Raw genomic sequence first — 12,921 nt, forward strand, 5'->3', positions numbered from 1 at the left:
ATTGTTATTGTGGTGAAAATCTAAGCAACATTTACCATGACAATGGAATCGACGAAGCTCACGCAATTATTTTAACATTGAATTACTTATGAAAATTACATACGTATACGACGTCATGGTGATTCTTTTACAAAGCATTTAACTCTGTAATCCACGATAGTGAGAGGAGGTTGAGATTAAGGGATTTTTTCATTCCATTTTCGGCAAAGAAGGTAAAATCATCGGGACGTGTTGGAGTTTTGAATGTTGAATGTTAAGTGCGTGTGTGTTGCAATGAAACCTATTGAAGACCAGGTACACATACAGCCGTACAGGTTATAACTGCTGCGAATGGCTAATAAAAACAACAGATAAAAGGTTATAATTACGTTATTATTGCTGGAACGCGCGCGTAGACCATTACATTATATACCATCTTATACTTTCTGACATCCCGTTCTGTTGGGATTCCGTTCTGTTATTACTGTTATTACGGCAAAGACGGTCTGGACCAGATAAGGACGTGGGAGAGTAACAAAAAAAACATATATATATTTAAACTAATAAATAATGAAAGGACTAAATAATTAGAAGGTATACGCACCGACGTAATAGGAGAATAAAAAAATAAAAAGGACAGTAAATTGTCTACATATATATATATATATATATATAGATAAGTATATCCTGATGTAATTGATTATTAGCAGTGTGTAAAACCAAAGTAATCCACGCATTGATCTTGTAATATTATTTAGGTCGCTAAAGCTAAAGGGTACTAAAACTAATAAATATTACATTCTTAAAGAACGTATTTATCGTTATTGTTGTTATTATATAAATACGCACTCGATTCCGCCTCCAATTATTACGTCTCGTAGAGCATTCAAATACGTTTGTGAAAACCTCAAATTATATGGGTTTTATTTTACGAGATTTCGTTCAAAATTAAATCCGAAACAAGCAATAAAACGTAGTTAATTGCATTTCGATAAGTGTATATTTCGTTCATACTCGTACATTGGGAAAAATAAAAAAGGTAATATTATATTATTATGTTATCGTTATATTAGGTTTATAACAGATTAATAATAGATTTTTTTTGTCAATTCTAGAAATATTCTTACTGTCGACTAATACTTATAAACAAAAATTAAGATTCGTATAAAATTTTAATTTATATGATTATATGATATTTTTCCTTTCTCAATCAAGTTTATACCCTTTATTCAATAATGTAATTATATTCCCATAATTATTAACTATTAAGTAAAAAAAAATAATACAATACCTACGCTATACCCAACAGCCGTTGATGATGGTAAGATGTTCATGGTATGTTAACGATTTTTACTTAATACGCCCAATTTCGGTATTATAATATGCATATATTATATGGCGTTTACGTCTAATATGTATTTGACGAGATGCAGGTATTCCATAGATTATACCACGTCATATTTTCAGGTATTCATATAAATTATTATACAGTAATAACTGTTTTTGTTGTGAAACGTTGACGAGTGGAGTTGATCCGTTTTATCAAAACTTCTCTGACAACGTTACGCACAGACGATATCTAAAGGTTTCAACGTCCGCGAGGGTAGGGCGGTTGGACTACCAGGAAGTTTGACTTCCGGCGGCTGTAGGGGATCGTGTCGATTTATCATTTGTCATCCCTTCAAAATCGTAATATGAATCCCTATAAAAGTTTCATTGACGACAATGGAACGTATTTTTTTTTTTTTTTTTTTTATACGTATTATGTACTATATGATATACATATCGCACTAAACCGACTTTTGGAAATTGAGAAAGAAATACGTTAACGAAATGACTAGATTAGCCGGTTACGTCGATATTTCGGCGAAACTTTTGGCATTTTTACCCTGCACTAAACGTATAATGTATTAACGATATATATATATATCAAAATGTACCGTCTATCTCCGTCACTATATATTCAATCAAAGGGATCGTAAAATGTTTGTTTTTATTTATTCCGCTGACAATGTATGCTGTTGATCATCAATCACGACCGTTTTTGTGTTCCGCTCGGCCGACTAAAATATTGCTTTCAACGAAATGAGCGCGTGCAAACGTCGTTGAGATCTATATACATATTATAATATATTGTTTACCACTACCGAACAGAAGGAAATGCTTAAACTTTACCGAGATCCTGTGGTAGAAGCGCGCTCAGTAACAGTATGTTTATTATATTGAACGTGCGTATATCGATTAGATACTGCCGACTATAATGAGTCATTACTTTTCGTATTATTTATTTTAAAATTTTTAATATAATATTGTTCTCTCGATAGGGGAAGGACAATCTGAGGCACGTTCTTCGACCCTAATTATAGTGGGACACAATTTTCAAATGATAAAAAAAATAAAAAATAAAATTATTTACTGAATATAAATGGATGAATTAATTTTCTGTGCAAATTTTTTATTACATTTTTATTTTCTTCAAAAAAAAAAAAGAAGATAATTATTTATTATCAGATTACTACTACACATATACTCGTATTTACGAAAAATAACAATATATCACTATAGCCATAATAATGAAACAACAATCATCATATTATAGTTTGATAAAAATATACAAAAATACGACTTCGAAACTTAATATAGTAATGACAAACCAATATTACGTCAGGTAACCGTAGACGAATTAGATAGTGGTAACCGATAATTGCATATATTATATTTTTGCGACCGCTTGTAAATTGCACCAACAACTAGTGAGCATAATCTTGATTTATAAAATGAGTACCTGTTTAGTATATATTGGCTATCATAAAAATAATATTAAATTATCAAGACAAATCGAAATTTATTTATTTATTATTTATCAATACATATGTAACTTAAGTTAGGTGAAGTAATAATTTTTGGTTCACTAATTATCAATTAATTTTTATAACATGTAGATTCCATAGGTTTTTTTTAAAATAACAATTTTAGCTGCATACTTTGTAAAATTTATTTGTATATTGTAAGAACTGTCAGTGCAAAACCCTAATTATAATATACTATATAAATTATGGAATGTAATATGCGTAATAAGCAACTTGTAATGTATCGTTTCTCGATGTATAGAGTTCCGCCGTAAACGAACGTAGTTTTGTTTTCCATCATTCTCCGCCACGGTAAAATATACATAATAATATTATTATTATAGCTGATTCGATATTTTGATCAGTCACCTCAGTAGTGATTTATTGTTTAAATATTATTTATATTACATGATGTGTGCAAGTTTGATATACGAGTATGAGTAATACGACAAAATAATTGTTAGTTCAGTCACTTCGTTTGTACACTCTATTTCGCCAAATAATATGTATAATACGAAATAAATCGTAATATAAATAATATAATATACAATATTATTGTACACTGTTGTACATGCATACAGAGCAAATAATACATAATTTAATTTAATATATTGTTAAGAAATAATTGTGACACAAAAATTACGAATATTATACATATACATAATATTATAATAATCGTTATTAATTAAATTGGAAATATATCTATAATGCTATAATGTACTTGGAAAACTTCAATGAAGTAGTAGTAAAACATTAAATTAATAGTATATATTATTTTTTTAACTGATATAATATTAAAGAAAAAAATTTAATTTTCTGGAATTGAAATTGATTTCTTTTACGTTGATATTTCCAACTCAATAAATAATTAATGCATCACTAATCCCATTAAGCATTTTTTTTAAATAAAAAGTAAATTATAAATTATAAATAGTTACTTTTAAGTTTTGCAAATATGTTTAAAAGACTTTGAACTTGAAAAATTGCATGTATTTTGATTATTCAATAAATTTAACACATCTAAAGAATATTTTTTATTAATTTATATATATATGTAATAAACGTGTAGAATAAATATTTATACTTTATTTTTATTAAAAATCTGCATCTTGCAGTTTAGAAACTGATTCAAATAAACATTTAAATTAATTTTTAAAAAAATGAAAATATTACGCTTTATTACCAAAATGTTGTGTTCTTACAACCGTGTAATTTGACAGACGCCATCATAATACATGGTAAACGCTTACCGAATACCATACATCCGTCCGTCTTTACATCTATTTTAACCTAATGTTACTAGGATATTGATATAATACAATTGTTCAGACGATTAAGAGATCGCATGAGAACACATCAACCTAATCGACCTCGAATAATTGAGGGTAATCGACCGAATCGATTGTGTGTATTTTTATATTATATTAATATATTATTATAGGTATGCCTGAGCATGGATGATAACTTATAAAGCATACACGAGCGTCTTACACAAAACATTTTATATACATAGTATTGTTATTCGTATCATTTTCGTCCGATTTAAGTCGCATTTCACGTGGTGTGCGTAACCGTGTTCGTAGTGTGGTATTGGTATGCGGTATAAACCGTATGATATATATTTATATATATATATATATGTTAGACATACGTTAAATACACATAGCCCCACCCAGTCAGTGCAAAACATAACAAATACAATACAATGTCATGTAAGTGCGTTCGGCGGTACTTTGGTGGTATCTTACACAGGCGGGCTTGTTTATGTACATATAATAACATACTATACCTATTGGTACATTGCAGAGTCGACGGGTAAAAGACTGCTAAATTTATTATTATGTTTCAACGTAAAAACGTCTCCAAGGGGGTGGTCGGGCGCACCCTGCTGTAGACGAAGAGACAATCGTCGTCCGTGTTCATAATGCATTGTATAATATAGGTAACCGGCTGACCTCCTGCGGTGTCCCGACAATTCTTCACCGTCCTAATTGGATTGGTAAAAGTCGAAAAATTCCGACGCATCAACTCGTGATGGGAGGCCACATCCCCCCATACAAGCGTTAATTTCAGAAATTGGCGAACGCGCGGGGTACCACACGTAATAAAATCATCACTATATATATTGTTCATATATATTTATTAATGTAGTCGGTGGTAGACGTTAATAATAATGATGGTCTGTTGTTTTTACTATTTATTTTAGTTTTTTTTTTTTTCGTTCTCGTTATTATGATTATCGTGTTGTTTGTTCTTCTCAGATGAAAAAAAAAAACAACTCAAATATATACCTACACGATTGCGCCGCGTGTGTGGTGCGCCGTACGACTACGATGATGAGACAAAAGGTCTAGTGGGGGGGAGAGGGGGTACTCATTAATAACGATGTCAGGGTAACATATTTCGCCGGACCCGTGTTATTATATATATTACCGCACCGATAGATACCGCGCGGGCACGCGGTGGTTATATTATTATCATCATCATCGTCGTCGTCATTATTATTATATATAAAGTCATCGGGTTTTTTGACGGCGGCGGCCGGTCGTGGCGGGCGGCAAAAACGAATTAAGTGATAACCCCCGGGATTGGTCGTAACTGGACGCCGCCGCCGATTGTGGACCACCGCCGAAGTAGATGCGGTCCGGTGTATATCTATATACCCCTCCACCCGACCCACCCCTCAACTGAGCCGACACGCCCGCGATGACGACCACATGAACAACAAAGGATGTTCGGTAAAAAAAAAAAAAAAAATTGAAAAACACACGAACGTCGGCGGCGTCCTCGTGGGTTTTCGTGTTACGATTGTTTGATAAATGAATTATAATGCATAAACATTAAACACACACGCGCATCACATACTATATGTATGTGTATAGTTATATTTGTGTGTGTATAATATTATACCATTTTCTCGTTAAGTATTATATAAATATATATATTGTGTCGATCGTATTTATACGGAATTTACATATAATATACCATACATATTATTACTACACGTATTAACATTACACGATGTGTTTTTTTCACGATCGGCTCCACATCGACACGAAAACGACTGTATTTCGATTACCGTAAAACAAATATTTATATTGTCTTCGGTGTATCGCCGGTTCAATATAACATGCAAATACCCCAACCATCATTGATGGAGCACGAAGAGACGTTTTAGTAGTACTTGATCCGAAATCGGTAATAATTATTTTTATTTTATTTACAAGCATTTCATTAAGTACACTAGAAGATTATACTATAGGAGAGACGTCATTACATCCGCAGTCTACGATCTATATTTTTTCCTTTTCGTACGATATATTACGCGGCGAGCCTGTATCGCTATATATAGCTAATATAGCGATCTCTGGTTTTCGATACTTCTGCTTTGAAGTGATTTATGCGTTTTCATTTAAGTGTTTATAGAATTGAATAGTGAATTTGCTACGTTTCGCGAATGGTACGTTAGACTCGGAAAAATACAAATTGACATAAATCGAGGCGTGCTCCTCTTATTGCAGGTTTAGCAGCATTTATGGTTATCTATAAATATCGTATCGCGATTCCTTCGAGTATAATAAAATCATCTAATTTAATATAGTTTTATTTAAGTAATAAAGGAAGAGAGTTGTAATTGATAGTAAAAATACAGACAAAAATCTTATGAGCGATTTCTTCATCCATTTCTTCGCCATATTTGATGTCGGGTAGGTGGAGAAATTCGAAACGAATTCGACCGAAACTTATTATCATTCGTTAAAGATGCAAACACCAGCTCTTTTTATTACAATAGGAAAATGGTATTAATTGAAAATGTTATTTATAAACGTCATTGAGAATGGCTTTCGAATTCGAGACTTCTCTATTGACAACTGTGTCTCATTTGTTCCTATTATTACTTATACATATACATATTACATATATAATACTGCAGCTGGCCAACAGCCAGTATAGAGAACGTAATAAACAATCATTTTGAAAATGTTTACTCGGTAATGACATTGCTGTGGGCTAATAATGAAATAGAGAATAATAAATTGTGCGTGAAGTATCTAAGAAAAATACCTGTCTAGGAACGGTTTGATTAAATTTATGTTATAGGTAATATAGAGGTGAATTATACAATTATTTATTATATTTATTCATTCAAACTGCAGGAAATCAATAGCATAGATTTTTATGGATATTAGTATACTACTACACAGGTTAACATATCCTAATATCGTATTCATATATGTATTCAATAATTGGTATTTTTGACTATAAAAGGATTTTTAACGCTTGCATATCGAGTGAAGTGATAAAAGTTTTATGAATTGAGCAATAAATATAAATAAATTATATGATGCTTTCGGTCGCCTATAAGCAAGCAGTAAATAATACTTTATTATAATAGGTACCTACTACCTACACATAGTTGTGCGCGTATGGAAATATTATATTATATTCTGCTGATCTACGTAAACTGAGTTGTCGATAGTTATATTTTTAGTTTGAACGATAAACAGATGCAGTTTCATCATTATGCAAAAAAAAAACACGCGCCGTTCACCTCGTAAGAGTTATAATTTTACCATTGTAAAATACTCGCTTGATTTGTGGTTGTAATACAGTAGCTGGATCAGTCGGTGAAATCGATTAATTTATTCATGCAAATGCACGTTTATGGCTATGTGGAATCGGTTTCACGATATCATTTTACACCAAATCCGACGCCAACAATCGCCAAGATTGAAGTCTATTTAAGGGCTTTTTATATTATATACTAACTAAAACCCAGTAGAGAACGTCTATACTAAATTGCTATTATTTTTAATAATATTTTTATACACACAAATCATTTAAATCTTCAGCATAATATCATATAAGTTTCATTGATATGAATAAAAAATAATAAAATAATACGTGATTTCGTCCGACTTCTGATGTACGTTGTCCTTATTGTTCTTGGCTTACTATAATATAGTTCCGGTAAAATAATTTTTGAAAAGAATACCATCAGGAGTCGTCTCAAAATTTAGATGCAACTATAGATTTATCATATTTTAATAAAAAATTTTGCCTTTTGTACGAAAATGAAATAAGTTATAACGCCCGTCCCCATATAGATACACAATGTGTTATATAGATACTCACATGTAAACGTTCCCATCGATAATGAATATTATAACGAGTAATCACGAAAATCACATTAAAGTTGTTCAAATAAAATTATATCCTCATTTTTGTAGATTTATAATACAATATTGTTTCGTTAAATACATTAGCCATCGGCCATCGCCTTCAAAAGTGACGCGAATAGTTTATACTCGATATACGCGAAGAATAATATAGGAATTTCTATCTCGTTTAAACCAATGATCACATTTGCCAAGTTTTATTAATTATACATATATACAGTGTGGTACACCAGGAATTCTCATCCTTGTTTTATCCTTAAGTGTCAAATTTATATAAGTTCAGATTTTTGAATAATTTTAAGCATAGGTACTCTTATCAGGTATATTCAATACTTTAAAAGGCTAAAGTCTTAAACGTGTTTCTTAAATGGCATAGACAATATTTTTCAAGCTCTTTTATAATGTTTATTTTTATTTGTTAGCATGCTTAATTAGGTAATGTAACTAATCGAATTTCGGACAAGTAGTATTTTATCAGTGAGTTATGTATTGAGCATTATACGGTAATAGATTTAAAATATACGAAGACTATATTATGATTATTTTTCTTTTATAGTATTCAATATAACAATTTTATTGTTATTGATATTATATTATAATTTCGAAAATGTACAAAATCGCAATTCGAAAAGTACATAATTCAAGGGAAAAAACGGGATCGAGCGCGTGTGCTCGGTGAATCACCCTGTGTATATTATACATTATATTATACACACGCACACGATGAGTTGTAAATTATAGTAACCGCGATCCGACGGCGGCGGTGGGCGAATCGCCCAATAACGATGACGACGAGGAGGAAAAAAATACCGAAAACCTCGTCCGTGCAGTAGGTACGCATAAACAACGGCGGACGTCAATCCGCAAGAGTGGAAAAAAATCTCTGTTCGTTCTGCAGATTATTGGGGCGGACGTACACTGAACAGAGGCCCGCGGACCGATGCCAGAAAATTTATTGCGACGAATCCGTTTCGAGTACACGGCCGCCGAGTCACGAATACTGTATATGTATCACAGTTACGCGCTGTTATCAGTCGCCTATGTATATGTACACACTAAACATATATCTATATATCTTACGTGACATAAATTTATTATACCCGTTCCGGAGCACCAACTATTATTGGATTTAAGGGCGCCGAGAACGCGCCCGTCCCATCGTTGTTGCATTCGATTGTTGTTCGAAAAAACAGCGCACGTATATGCGGGTATATGTGATATATGAAATTATACTTAGGGTAGGTTAGTTTTTGAGTTTCACCGACCGCCCGAGCCGTCACTTCATAAAATCAATCCGCGGCGTGGATCATCGAGTTTTAGATGGTAAAAATAATTTGCGTCAACATAATATCATCCTGCACTACGGTTTGCCGCTTGCAAAATATTACACTGATATAATATAATGTGTGACTTACGGGCATATCGATATAATCATGATTTAGACTTTTATCTGGGCACACTTCAATTTATAATTCAAATGAATACCCAACCAATAGGGATATCGGTACTATACTATATAAGATTGAAAGATTTCCCCAATTTTCAACAAATTCATTAGCAAAAATATCATTATCTAAATTCAATTCAATAATATTTATGAAAATATACACAGAGTTATCAGAAATCCGCGTTAGAAATATAATACGATATACTTGCGGAAGAAACGTTATTATAATGTCGTACATAATAATATATTATTGTGGTGATTATTATGCGACTGAATAATGTTCAAAATTATAATACGATGTGTTAAGATAGGATGTATACAAACAATGATAATATGATATATTAAACATAACTATTTATAAACAAATATTTTGAATAAAACGACTACTCATCCATAAAATAAATAGTGTCTGTATAAGTTTATGATATGCAGCTGTACTTAAAACGATATGGTTACACGCGTGATGTTCGTAATTTTTGTGAAAATATTTTAAATCATCTACCCTGAGAGATTCTTCCACCACAGCTGCAGAGATGTAACACATAATATTATCAATTACATGTAGCCGTGCGGTTATTATAAGCCTGCAAATACACATAATGTTATACACTGATACATTTATTGTATCTTTGTGAATTCCAACTAAATAATAATATTATTATGGTTTGTGTTACAGGTTACGCCGAAAGCTGTGTGAACGAAGGAGAGATTGTGAACGTGCTCACCATCAAAAACATGATGTGTTACACTTGCATGTGCAAAGTGAGTACTCATGCCTATTATAACATGTACACGTGTAATATACATATGTATCTGTAGTATATATCTAATAATATATTTAATATTATTATAAAACACCTAATATAATATAAGTGGACAAATCGATAATAGTATATTGAAGTATATGCATTAAGTGTTGTATAATTTTCTGCACGGGAATATACGTTTAATAATAATTCAACGACGATATTAATAATAATAACGGAGCTCGCGCGGTGAAAGTTCCATTTCTCAAAACTGGGTTACACTACCTTGCCCAAAGCACTGTGCGCAGATAACCCGTCCGGAATCCGCCGGCGTCACCACTGCTGCCACCGCCGTTTTGCTCACTCGGTCACCCAAGTCATTTGTATTATAGTCGTGTTATAATAAACACAAGTATACACACGTGCATATTATAATATAGGTTAGGTTAGGTACCTGCTGATTATAATTGCACTTTGAATTTGATCTGTCCGGCGCGTGTTCAGTACTACTAGACTATAATATGAGAGAGTATCGTATCCGTGTAATAATATACATTAAATACATATGAATACAATATGTTCATAATGTGTCATCATTTTTCAGTAACATACTAAATACTTGGAGCGGATGACCTTGAATTATAGTTAAGGTTGTGTAATAAGGATCCTGAAATCCACATTTCATGACAATTTTTAAATTTTTACTTATTCACTGTGTGTAACTGTGTAAGAACAATATACAACTTGCATATTTTTAAATCACGGTAATTATTTAAAATTTAGACTTTAAAACATATTTATTATTATTAGTTATTTATAAGTAGTCGAGTCATCCTATCTATTAAACGAAAATAAATAATAACTTACAAAAGTTAAAAATTAAAAATTCACTTAAAAATATTAATAAATTTGTAAAATTGTACATTGCTATTTCATGGAATTATTTAAATTATTAGCTAATAGGTAGTTTGGGTGACTATACAAAATTACTTGTTATCTGTTATAGAAATCGAATGGGAACAAAAACAAGCGTTATTTTTTCAACATTTTATTGATATTAACGTAATAATTAATATTCCTATAGTTATTCGTCGCATACCACAATTAATAAAAATATATTTAAATATAATATAATATAAGATGTATTATATACGTACACGAATCATCAAATAATTATTATTTGTGTTGGAAATGTTTAGTGTTGTATAGTTACTGCAATCAATAACGAATTGAACGATTTCGGTCAAACATTATCGGCACTCGATTATACTCGTACGCTAAAGTGGAATAGGTCTATATGCCTCTATAGCAATATATTACTCTGATACGATATATATATATATATATATATATATTGCAACTATAGTTGGAAGAAATATTGTATTTACTAAACTCAAAAATAGTTCAATCGATACGCATAAAAAACACTCTTTAGTCTTAAGCGTATCATGACATTAAATTGTTTTACGTACATTCCTTTCGGTAACATCATTAATGGTTTTTAACATTTTAATATGGCCATAAAATAACAATATACTTGCATTAATATTTATATTTATTATACTAATTTCGTACACATTTTAATTAGGAGAGTAAGTAATTTATTGCTTAGTCAGTTAGGCGAAACTTAAATGTATAGATATATTAAATATATATTATATACATAATGTACCAACATAAAAAAAATATTACCCACTCGCCGATAAAATATAAATGTTATAATGATATTATATTAACGTATAAATTAAACGTTAATAATATAATATATTTTGCATTACATATCATATTTACATTCTGCTGGTTTTGTAAATCATACCAATGGATACGTACTTTTGCGAATTATATCATTATTATTATTATTATTATTACGTTCCGATTGAAATACATATTAATAATAATAAATAATAATCTAATACGTATAATAACGAGACTCGGCAGACACGCGATACGCAGTCCTACAGCATGATTTGTGGTTTGGTTAATACACCAAAGGCCAAAAACCCACGTATCGGACTATATAATATTATATTATACTGTTGAATTCCGGTAAACACTACATTAAATCACTAAAAACTAATCGTTTTTTTCTCGATTATACCGCGTAAATTACACAATACTCGAATACCTATATCTACATATGTGTAAACATTATACTGTCGACGAGTGCTTTGTACGATATGTCAAGCTATCGCTTTGTTATGATAACTGTCGTAATTTGATGGGACTATATGTGACACAATAATATAACGAACGTTTTATACGAATATAATACCTGAGTCACCGTACTTATGTATACTTGACGACGAATACCATCAATATAGCAATCGGTCAATCTGAGTGAAAATCAGATATATTATTATTATACATATCTAATTGATGTAGTATAATATCGTTATTATATTGATACCGATACTATCCAACTTTGAAGATCACGACGATTGTTTTAATATAACATATTTTTACTATCGTAAGCGGTACGAATTCAACACGTAATTTATAGATAACTATGCAAATTTTTAGACGTCGACGACGACATGGCTTAAAATGAAAAATAATACACATCGATACACTATGGATGGCTGTGTTTCTTTGCAAATGCCAAGGCTGTAGTGCATTAAACTCGTTTTGTACGTCACAGTTTACCACGAATTGTCGTCATCGCACTATAGTGTACCACTAGAAATTATTACTGTTTAATTTTAATAACACCCTCGAGGTTA

The 12,921-nt window shown here is 31.2% G+C and overlaps 1 protein-coding gene across 1 annotated transcript in view; it reads left to right on the top strand.

Annotated features, from left to right (window-relative positions):
• LOC132930961 (BMP-binding endothelial regulator protein) overlaps positions 1-12,921 on the top strand; it is a 68,576-nt gene that overhangs the window by 36,325 nt on the left and 19,330 nt on the right. Inside the window, exon 3 of the mRNA XM_060997089.1 lies at positions 10,132-10,217. Within this exon, the coding sequence (XP_060853072.1) occupies positions 10,132-10,217 (86 nt within the window). The remainder of the gene's footprint in view (positions 1-10,131; positions 10,218-12,921) is intronic.

This window comes from Rhopalosiphum padi, chromosome 4 (assembly GCF_020882245.1).
Source record: "Rhopalosiphum padi isolate XX-2018 chromosome 4, ASM2088224v1, whole genome shotgun sequence".
NCBI classification, from domain to species: Eukaryota; Metazoa; Arthropoda; class Insecta; order Hemiptera; family Aphididae; genus Rhopalosiphum; species Rhopalosiphum padi.